The sequence below is a fragment of the Mytilus galloprovincialis genome, chromosome 8 (genome assembly GCF_965363235.1).
Source record: "Mytilus galloprovincialis chromosome 8, xbMytGall1.hap1.1, whole genome shotgun sequence".
Taxonomy (NCBI): domain Eukaryota; kingdom Metazoa; phylum Mollusca; class Bivalvia; order Mytilida; family Mytilidae; genus Mytilus; species Mytilus galloprovincialis.
Window position 1 is genome coordinate 18449894 of NC_134845.1, and position 27504 is coordinate 18477397.

Here is a 27504-nt window from a genome sequence, read left to right on the forward strand (position 1 = left end):
ATAAATTAAACATATCTGTTGCTATTCCCGACGAAGATAATTCATAACAGTTATTCAAATTATGTAATCTTTTGCTTAGTGTTAACTTGAAAATCCCCATTTAGAACCCTTTGATAAATAACTAACTGGTTTTCAGCAACCCCTTTGTTCATTTTGACTTTGCCATTTGATTAGGGACTATCCGTTTTGATTGTTCCTGGGAGTTCAGTATTTTTATGATTTTACTTTTTGTTTAATGATTGGAAAAAGCAGTCATGAAACAAAATCCAAAGTTAGAGGTTTGCCTAGCTGTACAATCAGGTTTAATCCATTATTTTCGGTACCATGTCAAGCACTATAACGGTTGATTTCCTATCGTTTGATGTGTTTGAGCTTTTGATTTTGCAATGCTTTAATGGCTTTCCATTTGGAATATTCCTATGGAGCTCTGTATTTCTGTTATTTTACTTTTTACCGTATAAACATGGCGATATATACTACATATACAGTGATGTTCCTAATAATACAATAACTGTTTACAATGGAAAAAGTTAAGGTCATGGTGGAAAGTTAAATTCTCAACCTGCCTGCTTATCAATTTTAAACTTAATTAAAATGTAGACAAATCCTATTATATATTTTATGTCCAATGTGTCTGGCTTGATTAAATTTGTCACCAAAGTTAACTACATAGAAAACTTACGATTTAGCAACGCAAACCATGTGCTACAAGATGGTAAGCCTTATCTGATCGACTAGTGGCACATGCCTTGTTACTCAATTCAAGTAAGATACCATGGTAATGCTTTGACATCGACTGGTAAATGTATCGTGAGAGTTTTTCCTTATTTATACAGGTATTTTTATGTTCTTTCTCTCCATGCTTGCATCCGCCTTTTTGACATTTGAGTTTTATATAATTGTCACCTCTCTTGATTTTCAGGTCTAACTGTTCAAGGTTTACTGTTGTAGGTTCTATATCTTGTAATTAATTCATTGAGAGGTCTGTTTTGTCATTGTAATGTTTTCAGTTTTTAATTGGTACATATTGTTTTGCTCTTAAACTATACCTGTTTATAGTACTAGTATAATATTCTAATGTTTTGGTTAAATAGCAATTTTGTATTTTAAAGGTCACGTATATGAACATTAATTTTCAATTAACAATAACAGGCATTATCTTGAAGACATGGATTAAAACAATTGGCACTCATGAATTCCTAGCTGAGTGGTGCAAGGTTCGTTAGCCTGGTCGTTCTATGCAGACATCGTTTGTCTAAAGATTCCAAAAGAGAAGAAAAGTAAAATAAAACACGCAAGTTTTTAATTATTTAATTTTCAAGACAAAACATCAAAAAGATGTGTAGCACGGGACAACACTTATCACACATAGCCATAGTTAAAACATATACAGTAATTCCTTTACTAGAAAATACTCTCAAGCCATGAAGTCAATCCATGTATGGCAAGATTTGTGATTTAAAACATTCCACCCACTCTTGTACACTTGAGATGCATTTACCCGTTTGCTACATAATGACGGTGAAGTTATGATTTCAAATCCTAGAAAATAATTTCATAATAAGAATGCAAATGCCGAGAAACACAAAAATATATATGTTATGATATGTTATACAACCATTTTGAACCTCAATAATATTTTCTATTGATGATTTAGTTTAGTTCTAAGTACTCGGATTTGAGATTGATGTTTTATATACATCTAAATTACAAAAGAAAAAATCACATGAACCGAAGGCATACAACCATTTGAAGCTCGTCAATAGTTTTTACTGATATTAAAATTTTGTTCTGACTTAAAACACAAAGGGTGACTCTTTTATTTATACATCTAATTTTTAAAAGAAAATTCGCTACAACTTAAGAACGAATTGCTTGAACAACACCCTTTTCTAAAATTGGTCCATTTTCATCACGCATCAAGGCGGGCCAAACAAGAAAGTCTACTTTGTTTCCATCACTGCTGTAGGTGTCAAACCTGTCCTTTTCTATGATTTGATTATGACGTAACTTGAACAATAGATACATGGGTGGTTCTTGAGTTACCATTTCCCAGCATACACCAATACATTTCCGAACAAACGGCGTCACTTCCGTTATATCCCGTGCTTGTATGTTTCTAAGATGTCTTGATTTTTGGTAATCTACCACATTCATAAATTCCTGTAAAAAGAGTAATACAATAAGTAAACTGTCAATAAAACATTGAACATTGGAATGTGTGTAAAGAGACTATATGTAATGTGAACTGCAACAACAACAAACCAACAAATCAAAGTAAAAAACATAGTGCTTTATCAGTAAAAATACGGAAAGGTTACTAGTATTTAAACAGGACACATTTTCCTCATTTTTCTTTGAATATGTATGGTCTTTTCGTCATACAAAAGCTTTCATCTAAGTTTTGTGGAATGAATCACATGAAGGTTTAACATAGTAATTGCTGTCTGAAACACTTTAAATGACCAACAGCAACATGTTTCGCTATGTAATTTTTTTATTTTATTGGAATTTGTAAATTTTGTGAAGACATATTTGCAGAATCTAATTACAAAAGTTTAAAACTCATTTTCTAACAGAATGTATTCTTTTTTTTTATAATAGGTTTAAACAAATTTAATAAAAATTTGCTTAACCATTTGGTGCTCTGAATGCATTCTTTATTATTAAAAACCTCCTGACTAAGGTTAGTAAAATTCCACAATGAATTGACAAACCTGTTAGAATGATATTTAATCTGAGACTGAACCTAAATGTTGACGCCGGTGGAAACGAAATGTAGCATCACTATGTCTCGTTTCCGACAAAAAAAGTTGCAGGCTGAAAACAAATGAGCTGGTCGGCCTTCTATTAAAATACATGGTATATCTATACATTATCATATAGTATGAGACTCGGGCTATCTATGAAAGAGGACGAAACTTCGTTTCTTATAACATAACTTTGAATCGTATTGCTGAAGTCATAACTTATCATTTTACCTCACGAAATGACAAACTAAATAATGCATATATCAATCCATAACCGGAAATACCCTACTTTACTAAAACCTTATAAAAAACCCGGTTTACCAATTATTTCTCGAACATTTCCTGTTGCAATAAGTTTAAAGAAAGAAACATCCCAGATGTTTGTCTTGACATTATGTACTTTATTGATGATCCCACTTTCAATGAAAACAACCGAACGAGTACTTATATTTTTCGGTAACGTTTTCGTAATATTAAAATTTAACATTTATTATGTACAGTTTTGTGATTTTATCATGATATTACGACTGTTTTGACAAATACAAGATTTTTTGATTCATTGATCAAATAAAAATCGTATCAGCATCACAAAAGACTGTAAGGGAAATAACACAGATAATTAATTTTCTAAAAGAAGTAAGCATTGTAATTTTGCTTCATAACAAGAAAAAAGGTGTGGAGATCTATTTTTTCTATTCTAAATCATTTTTTGCAGAAAATTCTGTCAATAAGGTTTTTTTAAATTCACCTTTTCCCTGCGTAATCCCTTTTCAATAAGTCAATTTTCCGCACCTAGCAAAACACAGCAAGGGTATCTATAATTTTAATCAGATTTTTTTATAAAGCAGATTCTGCAATTACAATTTGAAAGTTCATTAACCAAGGTACTTTAAAAAGTCTGCGATGGAAACCAAACCAAAAGACTCTTCACATTGCACGAACAAAGAAATAGATGATCAAAAGACTTCACATCGCACAAACAAAGAAATAGATGACCAAAGACTTCACATTGCATGAACAAAGAAATAGATGACTAAAAGACTCTTCTCATTGCACCAACAAAGAAATAGATGATCAAAAGCTTCTTCTTATTGCACGAACAAAGAAATAGATGACCAAAAGACTCTTCACATTGTACGAACAAAGAAATAGATGACCAAAAGACTCTTCACATTGTACGTACAAAGAAATAGAGGACCAAAAGACTCTTCATACTGCACCAACAAAGAAATAGATGACCAAAAGACTTTTCACATTGCATGAACAAAGAAATAGATGACTAAAAAACTCTTCATATTACACGAACAAAGAAATAGATGACTAAAAGACTCTTCTTATTGCACGAACAAAGAAATAGATTAAATATCATCTGTATTTGCACGAGGCTAAGAAATAAGAGTAATACGAGCTTTATCGAGCTATTACTCCTGTTTCGAGCCGAGTACAAATTCAACCATAAGACTCTTCATATTGCACGAACAAAGAAATAGATGACTAAAAGACTCTTCATATTGAACCAACAAAGAAATAGATGACTAAAAGACTCTTCACATTGCATGAACAAAGAAATTGTTGACAAAAGACTTTTCATTCTGCATAAACAAAAGAAATTTTTGACCAAAAAACTCTTCACATTGTATAAACAAAGAAATAGATAACTAAAAGACTCTTCATATTGCACCAACAAAGAAATAGATGACCAAAAGACTCTTCACATTGCATGAACAAAGAAATAGATGACTAAAAAACTCTTCATATTGCACGAACAAAGAAAAGGATGACTAAAAGACTCTTCTTATTGCACGAACAAAGAAATAGATGACCATAAGACTCTTCATATTGCACGAACAAAGAAATAGATGACTAAAAGACTTCATATTGAACCAACAAAGAAATAGATGACCAAAACTCTCTTCACATTGCACCAACAAAGAAATTGTTGACAAAAAAACTTTATATTGCACCAACAAAGAAATTGTTGACCAAAAGACTCTTTATACTGCACGAACAAAGGTATTGGCGACGATTTTATGTGGAAGTAAGTAAGCAAAGTTCAACAAGTATGACTACTCAAGCAAATATTTTCTTTTAGTTTTGGACTGCTTTGATTATGTCCTCTTGGTTAGTACGCTGTTATTTCCATTCAAACCCATATATCTGGACAAACATATCTAATCAACATAATACAAGAAATAAGTGTAGTGTGCACAAACATCGAAATCATATATTTGTTTAAACATTTATATTTGTCATGTTTGTTTTTGAAATTGTATTAGAAGGCTTTGCTATCCCGCTATTACAGCGATAAGACTTTATACAAACACACATTTAAAGCGAAATGCATTGTCATTAATTGATATTGACGCTTACCTCAAAAATACATTCTATGAAATTGTCTGATGGAGTACGTCTAAATGCCATTATATTCTGTTTCAGTCCAGGAGGGATGTGGTCAATGCTACCAGCCCTCTGAAAAAAGCAATGTCTAATTTCTTTAAAATTCTAATATCTCGTAATATTATTAATAAAAATATTAGCAAATAAAAACAGCTGATGTAATTCTTGCCATAACCATGTATTTATCAATTATAGGTTGTATACTGACATATACAACAATGTAATGTGTTGATATTTCTGTGGCATTTGTTCTGTCAATATATGAATAAATATTCAAAAGTTTTTTGTTTTTTTTTACTGATCTAATGTCTTCTAAACTGATGATCAACATATCATTTTGTAAAAAGGGATTTTTTTTCATAGATTTAAAAGGAAAAGAAAAACATACTCCTTGTAATCTCTTGTGCAAACTGCCTCTCATATTGGTTGGGCTTACAAGTAGTGATAACAAAGCATCCATCTGATGCCTTGCAGTTCTCCTACAGTACAGATAACATTCCTACAAAACACAAATAATATTCAAATCAATTTATTATTGTTTTCTTCTACTCGTTCCGGTAATTAAGATTATGTATGGTTCAAGTTATACATTCAGTATATGTATCTTGCACATTTACTCATATTCTTTACAAACAACAACAGGCTGAACTGTTCAAATTTTGAGTTACATTTAGAAATTGATAGTGAGGATTTGATGATTTCAAATCACTATTAGTGCCATCACCATTAAATACGACCTTGGAACGACAGTATATCTTACAATATATATGTTGCTGATACAATATTATCACCAGATTACTTTACTTTAAAAGCAACACGACGGGGACCATGTGTAAAGCAGGGACAGCTTACCCTCCAGCAATACCTGATTTCAACCCATGATTTTTGTGGATTTCGTGTTATTTAATATCCATCTCTCAAAAGAATATCTTGTAATCAACAGTGAAAATAATTTAAAAGGCAATATTAAAACTGTTCAGAATATTGCAATAGAACTTGAAAATGCAGTGTATTTATTTCATACAGTTTATTAATTAATGTATGTAGGACCTACTATGAAATATATACGCAATGATTGTTTAACTGTTCTATACCCCATGTAAAGGCAACAGTAGTATACCGGTGTTCAAAAGTCATAAATCGAGTGAGAGAGAAAAAATCCGGGTTACAAACTAAACCTTTTCTCCTACAATTTTAAAAGCGTGGGATATTTCAACTATGACAAATGAATACTTAGATAGTCTCTGTTCGAAGTTGATGTCCAGTCAGACAAAATATACGAATAATAGCATTAACGGTAGAAGTTCTACTACAGCAGGTGCGCATTTCGATTATTAATGTACTTTGGTGATGCTCAAGGCCAAATTATTTTAAAATCCAAATATAGCAAAATCTGGACAAGGACTAAGGGTTTTGCAGGGAGATTCTGAGATATATTCTTTAGTTTAAAATGATATCCATAACGGCACATTTCAACAAAACATAGAATAAGAATAAGAATAAGAATATTTATTATTCCAATCAAGGGCCCTTGATGGGCAGTATAACATGTACACATAAAACAATACATCATGATTTGTAACAGAAAAAACATTTTTTATATACTAAAAAGAAAAATTAAAAAAGGTTCAGACAAATGTTTTTATCTTCATTCTATGATTTGTATCTAGCTAATGGGATAATGATACCCTCGGGACTAACAGTACTTATCAATGACGACGATCTGTATGCGGCAATGATACAACAGCCATTTGGTAAATTGTTTGTTCAATATAATTATTGCAAATGTTATGTTTAATAAATTTTCATAAAACAACAAATCTTCTCATTTTTGATGCATTCCTAGTACAGCCTATGCTGCAAGTTTAAACAAAATAATGCAGAACACATCCCAAGACAAATTTTAATCAATAACATCACACACAGTAACATAAAGAAGAACTTAGCAACACTTACACAATATTACCTCATTAATCGTCAGAAGAAAAGTTATAAATAGAACATATTATCTTTTCGTTCAACTATGATTGCTACTAACATAATTTATTTTCGCCTAAGAAAAGTGTGTCCAACAGATAACTTTTCTTTAAATATTTTATTCATACGCAATATTATGTAACACAATCTCTACACAACCGTTTGTTTTTTGACAACGAGCACCTGCTCGAAGTACTGAAAGTGACAAAAGCAATTGAACATAATTGATTGGTCAAGTATACATATCAATAATTCACAAACTTACAGTTAAATACTCCATCAGAATCAGTAAAACTTTCCTTTCATCCCTTTTGCAGACAGTATGTACTTTATCAAATGCTTCACGCCATACAGTATTGTACAGCTCTCGAAACTTCTCCCCTATTTGTACCGGACCCTCGTCGCCATTACAGGACATCAATGATATGTTGTTAATAGGTGATGCCTTCTCATTAGCCATATGGCTTAACCTGAAAGAACATCATCGTATATTTATGGATAATGAGATATTTCAAATGGGCATCAAAGTGTTAAATGAACGATGTCTGGACAGGTACTGGAACTGCTCATATACTGAAATCTTATGTTTGCTTTAGAAAGTCTGTTCATTTTGGATGCAAAACACTTTATTAACATTTGATTTCTGACTATTTTGTTGTTTGTACTCCTTTAAATTATCTGTGTTAGTCCCATATTTAAATTTTTATTTAACCAGTATCTAAACAAATCGAAATAAGACATGTTTACAGGTTTAGAATATGACATCATATATACGATCTTACATGCATGTGTATATACACTTTAAGATTATTTACCTCTTCTTTATTTCCTCTTGTTTGCTCTGCGCCTCTGCGAGTTTTCGTATGGTATCCTGATGTGCTATTTCCTTCTCTCTAAGTTGACTTTCCAACTTCTCCAGTTTTTTCTTCAGATTAACCATTTCCTGTGTCTCGCTTTTATGTCGAGCCTCATATTGTTCCATTTTGGATTCCATGTTATGTATTTTATTTTGGAGATCGGTCTCTATGTTCTGCAGGGACGACAACTTTTCATCTTTTGTCTTAGTGGATTTGACACTTTCTCCAATCTTATCTTCCAACATTTTATTTTTACTCTGTAAATCTGATATTTCCTTGTTTAAATTTTCAACTTGATTTTTAATAGAATTCAATGAATTTGTTTTTCCAACTCCGTTATTTACTTGATCCATAAGCTGCCTGTTGTCCTCTAGAAGCTGGGCGAGTTCCGTTTTCTGACTTTCGACTTGCTTTTCTAAAGTTTTTAATTGTTCTAACTGTTTGAACTTTCCTGTGTCATTAGATATTTGAACTGCAAGTTTTGTATTTTCTTCTTCCAATCGCAAAAGTTCTTTGTTCTGTGTATTATTCTGACCTTCTAATGATTTCATGAGGTTTTCGTCATCTTTTTTTGCCTCCAACTGACATTTGAGTTCCTTGTTCTCTTCTACCAGCTGTGTAATATCCTGATTCAGTTTTCCAACTTTATTTTCAAAAGTGTTCAATTGGTTCAACTTTTCTGTTTCTTTGTCGTGTGAATTTTGCGCTTTAAGCTGTTTATTTTCTTTTTGAAGTTCTGAAATTTCTGAGGACAATTTTCCAACTTGGCCTTCTAAAGATTTTAAATGGTTCATCTGTTCTTTTCCTTTGTCTAGTGCAACTATGAGATCCTGCTCAAATTTTGCTTTCAAACTTTCCATTTCTTTGAAATTCGACACGGATTCATCTGTATTCTCCATGTCACTTTCTTTATCAAGTTCAAGATTTATTACGCGACATTCAAGTTCTTGAACACTTCTCAGGGTATTCTTTATGCTAACGCTTAATCCTTTGTGTTCTGAATCAACTGAGCTTATTTTAGATTCCAGATCGGAAGCTGGCTTGTCCTTTAATTGTTTTCCATTTTCGGCTTCATCAAGTCTCAATTTCAACGATGAGCAGACATTCGTTAGCTCCTCAACTGAAGACAATATGTCATTGCGATCTCTGATGATATCTTTCATTTCCATGTGGGCATTCAGATTTGCTCTAAGTGTTGAACATTCTGATTTCAAGTTTTGTATATCTTCTTGCTGTTTTAAAATTTCCTTTTCGCCCTCTTCAAAGGACCTCTTTAATTTCTGATTCTGTTCTGATAGTTGATGGTTGGTTTGTTTTAAGTTTGTCTCGGATATGCTTTCAGATATCAAAAGTTTACCCTTGTCCTTGGCTTGTGCTTCTATTTTTACTATTTCTGCTCCAACAGATTTAATTGCAGCACGTTCTATGATTTCAGATACTTCAGGGCCTTTATTGACTTGATCATTTTTAACCTCTGCGGTTTTGTCAGAGTTATCGTCCTTTATCTCACACTCTTTCTTTATGCTGAGCTTTGATTTGAGCTCTTTGATGAGCGTGACCTCTTGTGTCTCCTCTGTACATTGGACTGGTCCGGTATCTATTTCCTCCTCTTCGTCATTATTCAAATGACCATTTACCTGATCAGATGAAGAGAAAAAAATGATATTATTTGTGGTTGATGCTTTATTGACAAGTATTAAATAAATAAAAATAAGTTAATAAGTTAAGTAAGTTAATCTAATTGAGAGTTAATACACAGTCAAGTAAAAAGTCTAGTACGTGTTTACATTGCATGTCATACGTTAATACATAGGATCCAATCGTTTTCATAACAAATATCAAGAAGTTTAATACACTGTAACAACCGACTGCATGTATACATACAAGCACAATACTCAGATAGGAGAAGGAGATACTATCTTAGTTGAGAGTGTTTACAAAATACGAAGCACATATACAGATAATTTTGTTAGTGTTACGAATAAAGGTATGGGGTAAACGCCAATACGACAACTCAACAAAAATAATATCACTTAGACACCTTGACACCCACTTACACTTTCAGCACACAGGCACTTGTCTCAGAAAAAAAATTTCCTATATACCTTAATATAACACGTTATATTAAGGTATATAGGAAATTATTTTTCTGAGACAAGTGCCTGTGTTTGAGCAAGTATACTCAGGGCTCTAAACGCCATATCAAGCAATGAATTGCATCAAATAAAAAAAAAAACTTTATGAAATTGGATAAAGGTTTTGTGTGGCCCTTAATAGCTTGCTGTTCGGTCAAAGTTTCGTAAATCAAATGATTTCAAAATAAAATTAACCATAATTTTCTCAACGACGAAACGTATGGGACTGCTATGACGTCTTACAGGCGAGACAAGAAGGTTAATCCTTCGACACCAAATAAACAGACCACTTAAAAAATGGGGGATACTTATAGTTTGACCTTAGGTTTAAGACAATTATATATATTATGCCACATATTCTATTAAAATGAATAATGTAGATACAAGAATCGTGAACAGACCTTGGGGGAATAATATTTCATAATCAGTGGTAATGATATGTGTACTAATATATAAAGTACTTATAATTTAGAAACGCGAACGACTTTAAAATGGTTTATATATTATAAAGAACATGCTAACTATGTCTGAAAAATAAATCAAGAAATTCTAAAGAAAAATCGATATCTATGTGTAATCTTACAAATTATTTCTCCTACGCCAAATGTCACGAGTAGTTATTTTGTGCCTACACATAGCAATTATTATATGCCAGTAGGCTAAACAATTTTAGATTTCTATTTTGAAATTGAAAGCTGTTTAATGTAGGTTTTGTAGCATTTTGATATCAAAGCGTCCTTCATATAACACACATAATTGTTTTCAGATATTGCGTAGAAACAGTATTAATGTTTTATCATTTTGTGCTGGAATATGTAATGTATCTCACCGACATAACATATTTTTCGGTCTGTTTTAATTAGAGAATTAAGAAGTCATTTTACATTCATTGTGTATCTATATAGACGTCTTAATTTTTTATCAATCGCTTTTCCTTTGCGTAACAATAACCGTTTTTACTGGATTGATATTCTCAAGGCTAACCGTCAGACAAGTAACGAGTATCCGATGATATATCATGTGCCCGTCCTGGGACTAAATTGAAAATAAATTACATATGCTACAGTATAACGTCGACAGGGAAACTGTACGACGACAGACACAAACTTAACTTTAATATATGGTTGTTAATTTATTTTTCATTTGTAAAACCCTTTGATGGAAATTGTTATAATTTATAAAATGTGACAGGATCGATCATTGCCATGTGTTCTGTCTGCTTCAATTAGTTAGTGAACTTGTAAAATAACGCCCATTATAGATATGTTACAATTTTTGGAATTTCAATGTTAGTTTTTGTTTAGACTGTAGAACAGTAAATCATGTACCAAGGTGACATAATTGTTAAAATGGTTGACTGATTATATATCTTATTCTAACCTAGATTCTAACAGTGAAAACAGAAAGCCATTTGAATACCAATTAGCATATTAGTTTTCGTAATTAAATCAAAATAGGTTTAAAGGAAAGATCAGTATTAGCTACAGATATGCACGGTCTTATATTTAACTTGACAAAAAGTGAAGGCACACATCGAAAGTTTTAGCTTGAAATACTTAGCCTTGTGACAATAGAATTATTCATTTATTTCATCTTTGTACATTGAATATACCACGCACCTATATTTTATCAATACAGTGGCCGCAAATAGATTAAAACCTCAATGTAAGCAGTTGAAACAAATTTATGTAAATTAAAACGGTGAATGACTTTAGTGGGGGGGAAAGTGACATTTTCGTTTGAATATACGGTATCTTTATATTACAAGTCGAGTAAAGTAAAACGTCTCCAAAACCGTTATGATAAAAACGGCTTCTTATTTTGGCTAAACATCTTATAATGAAGGACCTTTGTCGACATTGCCTTGAAGTGACAATAGATATTACTACATGTAATATGTACTTTTATATGTGTGAGCATGCTCTTTACCGAATTACATTTACTTTTAGAATACAAATATTGGAAAAAGCGAAGGATATACATGTGGTTATACTGTTATGAACTGATTTCCTTTTGATTTATTAATTTTTGTTGTGGGGTTCGTGTTGCTTAGTCTTTGGTTTTCTATGTTGAAATTTGTACTATTATTTGTCTATTTGTCTTTTTCTTTTTTAGCCATGGCGTTGTAAGTTTATTTTCGATCTATGAGATTGAATGTCCCTCTGGTATCTTTCGCCCCTCTTTTATTTAACATATGTTTTTGTACCTGTCCTCTGGATTTTAATAGTCTTGTATGTTTGTTTTAATTTTAGTTCATTTATATGTTTTGGAGTTTAGAATGCCGTCCATTTTCAATGAACTAGTACAAATTTTTGTGAAGGGGCTTTTCTCGCTGCGTTAAGGACCCATTGGCGGCCTTCGGCTGTTATCTTTTATTTTGTCGGGTTGTTGTCGCTTTGACATATTCGCCATTTCTTTTCTCAATTTTATTTCCTTTAACCTTACGATATTTACATTTGACATTAATATATTTCCAATCAATTCACGTAACAGAATAACAAGATCATGATGTTGATCTATAATGTACACTTTATGTACCTGATATTTATGATTTAGGCCTTTCATGCCTTACTTACATTCAGATGCTACAGAAATTATTGATGTAGATATTGGTATGTGCTTGTAACATAATTAAATAACAAAAATATGACGTTAATTAACTTTTTTATATTTTTAGAATTTGAGATAGGTAAATATGCACGATATTGTATCATTCATGGTTATTGCGTGTAGGTCATTTGTAAACTTAGAGGTTAGGGCAACTGTTATGTGATTTGTTTTACATTTAGAGGTTAAGGCAATTAGCTGTTATGTGATTTTCTTATATTTAGAGGTTGAGACAACTGTTATATGATATTCTTACATTTAGAGGTTGAGACAACTGTTATATGATATTCTTACATTAAGAGATTAAGACAACTGTTATATGATATTCTTACATTTAGAGGTTGAGACAACTGTTTTTGTGATTTTCTTACATTTAGAGGTTAAGACAACTGTTATATGATTTTCTTACATTTAAAGGTCAAGCCAACTGTCATGTCATTTTCTTACATTTAGATGTTAAGACAACTGTTTTGTGATTTTCTTACATTTAGAGGTTAAGACAACTGCTATGTGATTTTCTTACATTTAGAGGTTACGACAACTGTTATGTGATTTGCTTACATTTAGAGGTTTAGACAACTGTTATGTGATATTCTTACATTTAGAAGTTAAGACAACTGTTATGTGATTTTCTTACATTTAGAAGTTAAGACAACTGTTATGTGATATTCTTACATTTAGAGGTTAGGACAACTGCTATGTGATTTGCTTACATTTAGAGGTTTAGACAACTGTTATGTGATATTCTTACATTTAGAAGTTAAGACAACTGTTATGTGATTTTCTTACATTTAAAGGTTAAGACAACTGTTATGTGATTTGCTTACATTTAGAGGTTACGACAACTGTTATGTGATTTTCTTACATTTAGAGGTTGAGACAACTGTTATGTGATTTTCTTTCATTTAGAGGTTAAGACAACTGATATGTGATTTGCTTACATTTAGAGGTTTAGACAACTGTTATGTGATATTCTTACATTTAGAAGTTAAGACAACTGTTATGTGATTTTCTTTCATTTAGAGGTTTAGAAAACTGTTATTTGATATTCTTACATTTAGAAGTTAAGACAACTGTTATGTGATTTTCTTACATTTAGAGGTTTAGACAACTGTTATGTGATATTCTTATATTTAGAGGTTTAGACAACTGTTATGTGATTTTCTTACATTTAGAGGTTTAGACAACTGTTATGTGATATTCTTACATTTAGAGGTTAAGACAACTGTTATGTGATATTCTTACATTTAGAGGTTAAGACAACTGTTATGTGATTTGCTTACATTTAGAGATTAAGACAACTGTTATGTGATTTTCTTACATTTAGAGGTTGAGACAACTGTTATGTGATTTGCTTGTATTTAGAGGTTTAGACAACTGTTTTGTGATTTTCTTACATTTAGAGGTTACGACAACTGTTATGTGATTTTCTTACATTTAGAGATTAAGACAACTGTTATGTGATATTCTTACATTTAGAGGTTTAGACAACTGTTTTGTGATTTTCTTACATTTAGAGGTTAAGACAACTGCTATGTGATTTTCTTACATTTAGAGGTTAAGACAACTGTTATGTGATTTTCTTACATTTAGAGGTTAAGACAACTGTTATGTGATATTCTTACATTTAGAGGTTAAGACAACTGTTTTGTGATTTTCTTACATTTAGAGGTTAAGATAACTGTTATGCGATTTTCTTACATTTAGAGGTTAAGACAACTGTTTTGTGATTTTCTTACATTTAGAGGATAAGACAACTGTTATGTGATATTCTTACATTTAGAGGTTAAGACAACTGTTATGTGATTTTCTTACATTTAGAGGTTACGACAACTGTTATGTGATTTTCTTACATTTAGAGGTTGAGACAACTGTTATGTGATTTTCTTACATTTAGAGGGTAAGACAACTGTTATGTGATTTGCTTACATTTAGAGGTTACGACAACTGTTATGTGATTTTCTTACATTTAGAGGTTGAGACAACTGTTATGTGATTTTCTTACATTTAGAGGTTACGACAACTGTTATGTGATTTGCTTACATTTAGAGGTTACGACAACTGTTATGTGATTTTCTTATATGTAGAGGTTGAGACAACTGTTATGTGATTTTCTTACATTTAGAGGTTAAGACAACTGTTATGTGATATTCTTACATTTAGAGGCTGAGACAACTGTTATGTGATTTTCTTAAAACAAGATAAACAAAACAACCCACAATATAAATCCTTCTGGAAACAGTCCCTTCTAAAAATATCGATATTACAGCTACAAGTAAAGCACTGCTAAATGGTTGATCTATTGATTGCTGATTAATGTCTGGAAGCAAGTATTATGTGCATATCCGGGCAGATAACACACATGGCAAATATTTGATAGGTGTGTTGAATTTATTCAATCGATTACAGATTTTAGACTTTTGACATATTGTATAGAGACACCCGTCTATTGTTGAAGACTATAAGTTGGCCTCTAGATGTCTATTGATGATTTATGTTGTTAGGTCCCTGTCTCACTGACGTTATATCAACGTCGTATCCGTTTTAATTCATAGATACCCCCTTTTTGAAAGCTCAATAATGTAAACACAAAATGATGACGTATAAAGAATTCCTTGATATCAATAAAAAAAAATCTTCTTATACAGAATTATGCATTCTTACACTTTAAAACATCAACTATGCCTGTATAATTGTGTTACCAAGTGCTTTTCATAGACTACTTTTTGCCAACGGATCTATATTTTCTGCTGTAGATTTGTATATTTCGTTTTAACATTATACAAAAGATTGTTTTTCTCTTTAATATCGGACGTCGACTAAATGAACGTCTCATTATATTGTTGTGTTTCTATGGAAACATTCATCATTTATGAGAATTAAGATCTTAGATTTTCTTGCGTGTTAAAATAATATCCCAGAAGATTGCATTTAAAATATTTAAATTATATTATTCATCGTATAATAAATAATACATACATGACATAGCAAATTGATTTTGAAATTGTCTCCCCTAAAAAGAATTGAATATTTGCTGTCAGCCTGAATAAAAAACATGAACTACGCCAAGGACAGCTTAAAAGATTTGTAAACTGAAAAAATTTACCTTGAACTTTGAAAAGCTAAAACAAAACTCGCACACAAACACGCAGTCATAATTTGAATTAGTGGACACGTGAAAATGTCATCATTAATATTATGGCATATATTGTTTGAAAACAACAACAGCTATATGATATTGATAGCAATTTTTATTTGGAAATCAAAGGAAAGAAAACGAATTAATTTATACTGTATAGTTCCATGGAAGCTATCGATAATCTGGCACATTATAAATAGATATAGGATATAAAGCATACTACTGATTAATTTGTCTTAGGTTTCATGGAAGGGCATAGTTAGCTGTTGAACTGAGGTAAACAAACGCCTCAAATGCATGGGCACATTATGTTTGCGGTAATTCAGTAAAAAATAATTAAATTTGTAAAACTTTACTTTGAAAGAAATGGAAGATGGTTCCCGTGTATTAAAACCTAACTCCAGCGCCTTTAAGTTTAGGCTATAGCGGTTAATCCTGAAGCATGAAATGTATTATACTCGTGATTATTTTTGCAGATACAAGTAACTTGTCAAGATTTGTAAATTTAAGCGTACTAATTATGTCCTTTGATAAAATATACCATCAACCCTATAGATGTACGCTTAACTTACTTATATCTATATAGGACAGAATACCAAGGTTACATCACACACACTGATGCAGCAAATGTAATTATTTTGCGTATATGATATATAGATGTACTTGAACTAGCGTACATGTGCAACTTCTTGTTTTTTTCAACAAAATATAGATGAAACATTTTTGCTTTCCACATTCGAATGTCTACATTATCTGAATTTTCAACCTTCAATAATTATCATTGAAACTTTTTAAGGCAGCATAGCTGGAACAAAATGGTATAAATTTTCTGACACAAATGTCTTTGATTGTAGGACTACAATTAGTCTCTATTTTCTTCCATAAAGCAATAATCTGACCAAGAAAACTCGCCATGAAGCATTTATTATAGATTATATATAATTTTATTCTGGTATCACCTAAGTTGAACTAAGGTATACAGAAAAACATATTAAATTTACATTACATTGCAGATCAATACCAATTATTGATTATTGTGTTAAGATTTATAATTGAATGAATTGGCTCTGAACATATATGTTATAACTCACTGTTAAGAAAAAAAATATGGGAGAAGAAAGGAGAACCTTCATATAATTGTATAAATAATCGAACCTTGTCTGCAGGGATGTCTTCTTCAATATGAATATCCTTGTCTCCTCCATCGTCTTTAGGTTGGTCTTCAACCTAATAATAGGTATACGATATCAATTATTATTACATACATGTATGGAGTAGCATTAAGTTTTCAATGGTTATTACGAGCAAATGAATCAAAGGGATCTACTCGATGTATCTGAAGCATTGATTCTATTTATATAGACAGTCAGTATTCATGGTATTAAAAGTCTCGAAAAATATAGAGTAACATAAACAAAACGAACATTGAGTCCATTTTCATAGTACACTACATTGATACATATAATATATTTACATTTTTACATATAGAATACTAGAATATATTTTATTGACTTTCACGTAGTCAATACATTGCATATGGACTGGTAAGATTATATTGACACGGTCAGCATAATCTAAACATGTCGGTATAAAACGAATTGACCTCGTCAAAAGTCCATAGTTGATAAAAGTATTATCGTGTAATTAGAATTGTCCATCTCCATTATAAGTCTATTTGATTTAAAAGTGTATTTGATCTGTCGATTGTATATATATTTCTATATCATCTATAGACATAAATACATTTTGTTTCCAATAAATGGGACCACAAGGAGCATATTACAACATTAATATTAATTAAGGGGGGGGAAACTTATAGTAAACATACATGGTACACACATTTTGATTAAGTAAACAATTCATATTATGAATATAAATGTTTAAATATAATTCATTCGTCTAAGTCACAACCTTATGTAAAAAGGGAGCTTTTTAATAAATTACCAATTTAGCAAATAGTAACATTCATTCTTCAAATAAATGCTCCTAGAACCATTAGTTAATAATGGCTATTAAGTGTACTGAACAGTTAGAAGTGAATTATTGCTTTATACAATGTAGACGTTGATAGATTTGGCGGTACAATTATTACTTTGTTACTATGAAATTTATCGTTTGCTATTGCTTTGCATATTAACTATAGCAATACAAGAGGCTGTTTTTGTATTTTGTGGGGTATTCAATAAATAATCAATCAATCTACGTGGGTTGACATTTAAGACTATTTAAGCGTCCCATCCCCGATTTAGGTTCGTACCTACTTTTCAAACTTTCACATTCGGACATGACTACGGTTTAGAGGTTTATCGTGAGTTTTATACAACTAAACAATAATTTCGACATTGAGACAAGCACACAATGACTAGCGGAACGAGAACTGCTTATTATTCTGAAGCACCCAAAATGCAGATCCAGGATTTTGAAAAGGGCGAGGGGCAAACAAGGCAATGTTAGGTTGGGGAGAAGTCTTTTCGCTACATTGTAACCATGAATTTATATGTAGCAACAGAGGGGCACCCGCCCCTCTTCTCAAAAATGTCTGCCTCTTGACCACCTAACTTCGGTTCACCCCCAGTAGAGGTATACAGCTGAACAGGGGTGGCCCAATGAAATTTTCAATAAAGGGAGATCCACACATTAAACTGCCATACAACTTACTATAATATCCTATACCACTTACACAAATTCACGTGAATAAGGGAGGACCACCTTTAATGCCCGATTTTCATGTGATTTACTTGTTCTTTTTCATGTGTTTTGTCATTTTGTAGACTATTTGTCTTTTCCCCCTTTCTTTTGATCATATGATGATACCTATGACTCATACTATTTGAGTATCCATTGTTATGTCCTTGTTGATCATTTTACTACAAATCAATGCATTTTAACCTTTTTAATGGTCTCTTTTTCACTACAGAATGAAAATATCGTATATAGTTTACACCTGTTACCTATTTATTTGTAATTATGTCGAATAAATATGTTTAAAACCCATTTAATAATAGATGCTCTGTGGCACCGTTAAAGTCCACAATTCCTCTAAAGTCCACAACACCGCTAAAGTCCACAACAATTTTCCGCTAAAGTCCACAACGCCGCTAAAGTCCACAAAATTTCCGCTAAAGTCCACAAAATGACCTCCGCTAAAGTCCACAAGAAAACACCGTTAAAGTCCACAACAACAAGTTCCGCTAAAGTCCACAAAAAAGCACCGTTAAAGTCCAAACATTTTTTTTTTCATTATCAAAAGACAATTTTCTGTTTTTTACACCCGATATTATAAATCTAATTAAAAGCACGGACTTCTGTTCTTAGAAAGTATTTCTTGTCAGCATAAATTATATTTTTGATGAATGAAAAAATTATAGTATTTGCTTTATCGATTTTTATGCGATTTTCTATCAATCAAACAGGCAACATTTCTGAAAAGTTATCTAACTATTATACTCTTTTTATTTTTTAGTAAATATTTGTTCATCCACAAGAAACTCCAACATAGCGTTCTCTTTATGTATATGCTGGAGACATAATTTGGAGCCTATATTTGATATTTAAATTTCCTTTGCAATATCTATAAAACATAAGTAAGATTTCCATTCAGTGTCTGTTAGGTTCCACAGCAGCCAAAACGGTCCGTAAATCTCAAAAATAGACTTGGATCCATCATGTTCTTTTTTGAAATCAAAATAATGATAAAGAATACCACACATTCATGCATTTTGTGGTGCTCAGCAGATTTCCATCACTCTTTGGTTTGCATATAAAAAAGAAGATATGGTATGATTGCCAATGAGACAACTGTCCACAAGAGACCAAAATGACACAGACATTATAAACAACTGTTTGTTTTGTTTTCAAAAAGGAAAATGAATTTGTTTCAGAATGAAAGATGAATTGAATAAATTATACGCGGATGTGGTTCTGTATTGTGTATTATCCATGATGAGTACAAGTATAAGTTTTTTCAACAATGCTACATGTATATATATGTTCCAGACAATATGAGTATATCTGATTTGAACCCTTACGCGTACAATGTGGACCATATAAGTATACCTGAACGTATACTCGTACCGTATGAGTATACTCGTATGGTTTAGTATGAGGTCGACCATACATGTGCATTTGTCAAATTTATCAAGAGTCAGAAAATGAAATAAAAACTTTAACCAAATAAACTAGAGTCTCTAAAGAGCCTGTGTCGCTCACCTGTATTTACTGATCCTTTGGAAATCATTTAAAATAGGTTAAAATCATAATGTATAGTATAAGATATCATTAGATATTATGATAATATCTAAGATAATAGCAAAGAACTCAGGGGCAGCAACCCAACAACTGGTTGTCTTAAAATTTCAGGGCAGATATATCTAAACCTGATGAACATTTTTGCCACCGTCAGATTTGCTCTAAATGCTTCAGTTTCAGAGATATAAACCAAAAACTGATTTTACCCTATGTACTTTTTTTAGCCATGTATGCCATCTTCGTTCGCGGGCAGGGTCATTGGACACATTTTTAAAACTATATACTCTTATGATGATTGTGGATAAGTTTAGTTACACTTTGTTTAAGTAATTTCAGACGGGAAAATTTCTGTACAAGTTAACGATGGCGACGACGACGCCGGACGACGCCGAACGCAAAGTGATGAGAAAAGCTCACTTGGCCCTTCGGGCCAGGTGAGCTAAAAAGTGACGCTACATTTTTTAGTATGAAATTAAGTTCAAATGCTCAAATTGCAATTGAAGTTATGGAAGTACATACATGTATATTTTGGAAGATAAGTTTTTAGAACATTTAGGAACGTTGTACTTCAAAAACCGATAATCCAGTAAAGTAAAATGGTCAGGAGTATTTGTCACCTATAATTAGTTGTTATACATATATCACGAAATCTATGGGTATTTTTCATAACAAATATTAGGAACTATTTCATGTAAGATTTTAAACAAAATTAGTACCAATAGAAGCAGACCTCTCATAGGTTTATTTGTTTATTTGGTAATTTATCTATTTTGAAGCGTTAATTCTCAATTTCTGATGATATAACACAAAGTTTATATCTTATCCAAAAAATTTGATTTACACCAAAAATGAAAAACAAAACTAACCGAAGAAAAGTATGACCAAATAAAAAAAACCTAGCTGACGTATTTGTGTGTTGAGAAATCCAGAACTAATAAAAATAAGTGTCTATGAGCATTGGGGGTGTGGGAATAGGATAAAGACAGGATGTGGATATAGAATAAAGGCGATAGGAACGTTCATCTTGCATTGAACCCGAACACCAACAATTGTTGAACTATCCTATAGTCATATTGATTGATTGAATGTACGTCACATCAAAGTTCACGGTATCGCTTTCAGAGTTAATTTCGTTTCTTTATTCTCTTTTAAAGATACTTTTTTAGTATTTTGAAAAGGCTAAATGGAAGACTAGTATGAAGTTTTAATCTGAAACTTTTACGAATTATATTATATCAAAGAATGTTTCTGTTCTTTTCAATACAATTTTATTGGTTTAATACTGTAGAACAGATTTAGCGTTTTGTGAGTTTATAGAAATTAATCTTGTGAGTAATTTTACATGTGATTAAAACACTTTACCAAGATAAACAACTAGTGTATGTATATTTTCTTAAGCCCCATTTATGGGCATTGGTTTTTCCTTTTGAATGGTTTTACACTTGTAATTGTTGGGGACTTTTATAGCTGGCTGTTCCGTGTGAGCCAAGGTTCCGTGTTGAAGGCCGTACCTTGACCTATAATGGTCTTTTATAAATTTTAACTTGGATAGAGAGTTGTCTTATTGGCACTGTGACTCATACCACATCTTCCTTTATCGATCAAATCAGGTTTTGTTGTGACATTTTGGTAGAAACCCATTCAACGCATCGATATCTGATACTAATCGATAAAAATATAACTTAAAGCATAGAAAATTTTCTTTTTTATTTGGAATTTATCATACTGGCTTCATTTTTCCGTTCTGAAAATCATAACAGAAATTAATAACGTTAAACGTTGGTTAAAAGTTTTGCGACAGGAGACCTTTGGGAATTCATAAACTTAGTATTTTTTTGTTTAATGATATAATCAAGATTGTTGCATGTCGTTCAAATGTTATAGATTAGGAGGCACATTTGCTTTGTACATTAATTATGTCAAAAAGTGATTATATGCAAAGAATAAGAGAAAAAAATTACTTGTTGAATGCAGTAATAATAAATAACGAATTTACAAACTTTTTAGAAATGATGTCCAAATTGGCCATCAAGATCAAAATTGATAGAACAAAATCATATACCGATACTGTACTTTTTTCATGTATCAAACTGATAAAAAAAAATACTACCGAGAAGAAAGGCCAATGCTTTGTATTGTACTAACGGGATAAAAATAACGAATTATATGTTTTTAACAATAAAAAAAATTGGTGTGGACTTTAACGGTGCTTTTTTGTGGACTTTAGCGGAACTTGTTATTGTGGACTTTAACGGCGTTTTCTTGTGGACTTTAGCGGAGGTAATTTTGTGGACTTTAGCGGAAATTTTGTGGACTTTAGCGGCGTTGTGGACTTTAGCGGAAATTTGTTGTGGACTTTAGCGGTGTTGTGGACTTTAGAGGAATTGTGGACTTTAACGGTGCCACAATGCTCAATAATTGATTCTTCACAGATAAAAAAGACTTTTGAAATTAAATTAGGTATAAAATCAATGAACAATCTTAATGACCAACAGGGAAATAATACATAAACTGCGTCAAAATTTAAAAATTTTTTTATCGTTTAAATCCTTCCTTTACACCTGATTAAAGTTTAAAGTTAATCTTTATTCAAATATAAAGTTCAATATGCACTTCAAAACCCCAAGGACGCAATTTAATGAGCTGTATTACCGGTAAAAACCACGTGGAGTTAAGTCACAAAATTTTGTATGTGAAGCCAGTTTTCAATGAAGCCGAAAAGAAAAGTTGTAAATTATGTGTTTTCTTGTATTGGTGGAACGTTAAATATGCGATTATGCTAATGATTATGTAATACAGTAGTAAACAGAGCAATCAATCAATATGTTTCACCATTCAGCTAGAAAATGTACTAACCGAAATATTATTTCATATTATGTAAAAAAAAAAAAAAATGATAGTTACAATCAATAAAACCAAACAAGACCCCTCCCCCCTTTTGCAAAAAAAAAAAAAAAACAGCCATCAGGGCGAATTAACAATGCAGATAATACAACGCATAAAAACCCGCAAAAAAATCATTACAAATTTATGCATATAAAGTTAAGTGTAAACAATATTATCATAATTATGTTTCAATAAAAATAAACATGTTAACTGTCAAAAGACTAACCTGTTTTGCTTCTGGGGGTTTTCCTTTGTTTTTCTTTTTCGTTTTACTTTTCTTCCCGAGACAAGAAAATAAGCTCGACATGGCGCAGATGTATGGTTGTATTCAGCTAGTTCACGGAAATAATCAAAGCTAGCGGTGACTTGTCGTTACCCACTACTGTATGTGATTAACACTTCTACTGTCAAACGTAATTATCAACTACATAATCATATCTCCATACTAGTCACAGCGAATATATTCTCTGTTCAAAAACATACACAACAGTGTTGTGCATATTTAATATGTAATTATGCCAGGGAGCAGTAATTTCAGATATGAAAAAATCAATAAGTTGTCTATCTTTGTGTTGAAAGCCCGAAACCGTGTCACCGTTGATCGCTATTGCATGTGACTGTGTCACAGATCAACGGTTTTCATTGACTACACGTAACAATACGGAAATTTTGTTATACAGGTGAAAAGTGTTGTCTAGACGATTAGAAATATATCAAATGTAACGTGAAATTGAAAATATTGAAAAGCGTAAATTTTGTATACGCCCATAAAGAGGGGGGGCAAGGGGTTTAACTGTTATGCTGTTATGGGGCATTTTAATTCTTTGTTATCTGTTATTCTGAAAATATATTTACTGTTAGCTGTTATTGTCTTATTCTTTGTTAGCTGTTATAGGACTATTATCTATTTTGTTATCTGTTATTATGATAATCTATTTGCTGTTAACTGTTATTGAAAATTGGAATGTTAGCATTTTGACAGCCAATCTTCCTTAGAAATTGAAAATAATTGAAAATGATTGTGATTTGAATGGATAATAGTCTCATTGGCACGCTTACCACATCTTCTTACAATGTATATCTATTGGGTTCTTTCTACTGGTAATATCGGGTGGCCCTGTATTTGCAGAAGAATTTCAGTAACATACATCACATAAACATATTAAAATCAATTGGACCCAGGACCATTCCAGTATATATTATTATTATCCTTTGTAATAAATTCCGTTGTCTGTGAACATGTAGCATTTTGTACAAATTATAATTCACTTATTACTTGTACAATCACTTATAGTATGGCTTTTGTTATAAAAAAAAGCATTGGTACACCCTATAGATTTTTTTTATTCAATGACCACATAATAATCTTTATGCTGTTCTATTACACCACTGTCCCTGATTAGGGGAGGATTGGACACCAACTAGCATGCTTAAGTTGACGCAGTCACATTCTGTATGTGCCTATTTCCAAGTCAGGAGACTGGATTCAGTGGTTGTAGTTTGTTACTGTGTTACTAAGTTTCTCGTTCACTATTTTGTGGATAAATTAGGCAGTTAGTTTTCTCCTTTGAATTGTTTTACATTACTAAGTGGTATGGGTTTGAATTATGGCTTTGGGAATTATACAACATCTTTTTCTTTTAGCATTTATATTATAAGTGCTACTCCCTCTCTTTTCATTTACATGAAAGAGAATCCTGACCACCATATTTTTAAAAGCTTGTTAACTGCTTCACATGGCGAAAATTGAAGCTCAGAAACCATTGATGCAAATAAAGATGTGTCTGTAGTTTAATTTTTCGACAAATACCCTTTTAAAAATCCTACAGCTTCTACAATGCTGTACCCAAATTTTCCATATTCTATAATTTCACATAAGATGCATGATTGGTGCTTCACTTAGTGTCATCCAAATTTTCACTAGGTCCAATTTCTATTATATTATCAGAATTGTCACTTGAGTCAATTTCTATTATCAGAATAACCATAACTGGCATGTGTGTGTCAGTTACATGTCTTGTCTCCACTGATCTGTGTATTTTTGTATTTTATAAGTAAGTTTTATCATGAGGTCATTAAATAAAAAAAATATATTGTGCATCAATGTTTTTTTTTTATTACTTGTAAAGTACAAATGTATATATATTGCTTTTCAGAAATAAAAAATCTAAAAATCAAATTGATAATAAAGTGTCACTGGCTGCACTACTTTCAAAAATTAAATAAAAAAACCTAAATCATTAAAAATTGATCCCTCAAATCCCCTAGATTAAAAATATCCCAATATCAAAAACAGAAACTAGTAATTTCGTTCAGAAAAATTCAACATCCATACTATAACTTATTGTACAAGTTACGGAAAAAAATCAACCAAGGCAAAACTGCCTCAACGGCCGAAACGTCTTGTTTACACAAATTACATTTTTCTAGGTCCATACCACAAGTTATATACTAAGATCTACGAGTCATCTACTGGATTGGTCCTGGACAGATTTATTTTCATATTTCATTTACTGTTATCTGTTATTGTCCCTTTTCAATTCCTTGTTATCTGTTTTTCACCAAATCAATTCACTGTTTTGCTGTTATGTGGACCCCCCTTGCCCCCCCTCCATAAACTTCCTATAAATAAAAGATTGGAACATGTGTTTCTCATTACAGCGTTTATTTCGAAAACCACAACGGAAAATGTGCTTTCGGTTTCATACAGAATTATTGCATTAAAAAAGCTCATTTCCGGGACGACATGTGATCACTTGACGCTGAGACTACTATAACATAACGTCGCCGTCGTAAACCTTTACAAAACAATCCTCTTCTTTGATTCTTTGAAAAATTGGGTAAAGATATTGTCGCTTGTGCTCTGGCTAAAATATAGGAATTACATCTGTGGATATTATCTTTAAATTCAACAATAAGCAAAAGAAGAAAAAATCACGGAACATCATACAAACAAATAAAAAGAAGAAAAAACACCTTGTTAACTTCAAATGACAAAACGATCAGAAATCATAATCTTTTTTTTTTCATTGGTCTGGAATTGTCAATCGACCCTCTTTCTAGTAGTCATTTCTTGAACATAAAACTAAGGATTATGTAAAATGCTTGCCAGCTATCAACCATAGTCCAAAATGGTGTGGATATTAGCTGCAATAGGTAACTGTATGGTCTTTAACAATGCACGTAGCAAAATCCATACCGTATAGTATGCTATAAAAAGACTCCGGCATGATCAAATACAAAAGAGTCAAACTAAGTATAAAAAAACCAGAACGGTATCATTTATGATAAAACAACAAACGCAACACAAGTTTATTAGTCAGCAACCAGAGAACACTGAATTACACACTCCAGACTTAGGAAAGACACGTCGAGCTGAATATTGCAAAGTTGAAAGAAGAGAGAATGGAAACGGGAAATACTTATGTTTTTTGCAAATATATTGAAAAAATGTTAGAGATACACAGGGAATTTTTACAAACATCAACGTGAATCTAAATTCATGTGAATCTCACGTGAAATTGTGACTAAAGGTTTAACTGTTGCATATATTTTCAAGGTGAGCATTTAGGTTCTGAGATCATTGGCGGATCCGCGGGGGGGGGGGGATTCGGGGGTTTGACCCCCCCTGTTTTTTGGACGATCTATGCATTTGAATGGGGACATGTAGTTGGACCCCCCCCCCCCCCCTTTTAAAATGGCCGGATCCGCCCCTGGAGATACTCGTTTGATTTCATTTGATACAATTTTCAGGTAAGCTTTATACAGTAAGCTCAAGAAAAAATTACTTCAACGAATAAAGAGTAAATTAATAATAAAAATATTTTTTTTAACATGAGTAAATACTTCTATTTTATTTTATAGAATTTTATATTTAAAATGTATGTCTAAGATAAATATTTACTCATGTTAAAAAAATTATTTTATTACCGTTTTAATTGTTAACACTAAATGCCAATCCACCAATTAAAAGAGCATTAGTGTGTACCCGACTACTCAATTACATATTTACTTTAAATGGGTAACGGAATATATAGCACATAATACTTATTGAGAAGGATTATTGCGTAACATTCGATCAAACAAAGTGCTTCCTTTTTTCATCAGTCTCGGATTTTATTTACAATATCGATACTTTATACCCATTCAAAGTCGCCGTATTATATATACATTTTGTATTTATCATATTTAGAAAACTATTATATCAAAAGACTTTTTAACTTTCAGACCTCGTAATGTTATATTACCTTAATAGGTTTTTTAATTATCGCTGTTTTGACATATACTTGCCAAATAAATGTCTTGAAAACATGAATACTACTCAAACATTTATATGTATAGTAAAACCTAATATTTTTCATCAATGTTAAATACCGTTTGAATTAAAATATCCCATCAATATGCCTTCAACCAAAAAAAAGGGGGGCGGTGTCTAAGTAATTGACTTGTTCAAAAACTAACAAATATTATAAATAACCTTTAAAAATTAGATTTATTAACTAACTGTA

General features: G+C 31.7%; 1 protein-coding gene across 1 annotated transcript; it reads right to left on the minus strand.

Annotated features, from left to right (window-relative positions):
• Positions 1-1762: 1762 nt before the first annotated feature.
• Positions 1763-23611, minus strand: LOC143085238 (uncharacterized). The gene is made up of 7 exons (XM_076261475.1): positions 23223-23611; positions 17018-17089; positions 7940-9618; positions 7390-7594; positions 5536-5646; positions 5121-5219; positions 1763-2163 (listed from the first exon to the last, which is right to left on the minus strand). Exons 1-7 carry the CDS (start codon positions 23301-23303, stop codon positions 1861-1863), a joined length of 2550 nt encoding a protein of 849 aa, XP_076117590.1. The 5' UTR covers positions 23304-23611; the 3' UTR covers positions 1763-1860.
• Positions 23612-27504: the final 3893 nt, after the last annotated feature.

What these genes read in the sequence shown, in the direction of transcription:
- LOC143085238 (XM_076261475.1), bottom strand. Translation starts at nt 23,303, where the DNA reads ATGTCGAGCTTATTTTCTTGTCTCGGGAAGAAAAGTAAAACGAAAAAG. An exon ending in AAGACATCCCTGCAGACAAG is followed by an intron (nt 9,619 to 17,017) that starts GTTCGATTATTT and finishes TCATCTGATCAG; the next exon opens with GTAAATGGTCATTTGAATAA. An exon ending in TTCTGATGGAGTATTTAACT is followed by an intron (nt 5,647 to 7,389) that starts GTAAGTTTGTGA and finishes TGTGTTTTGTAG; the next exon opens with GAATGTTATCTGTACTGTAG.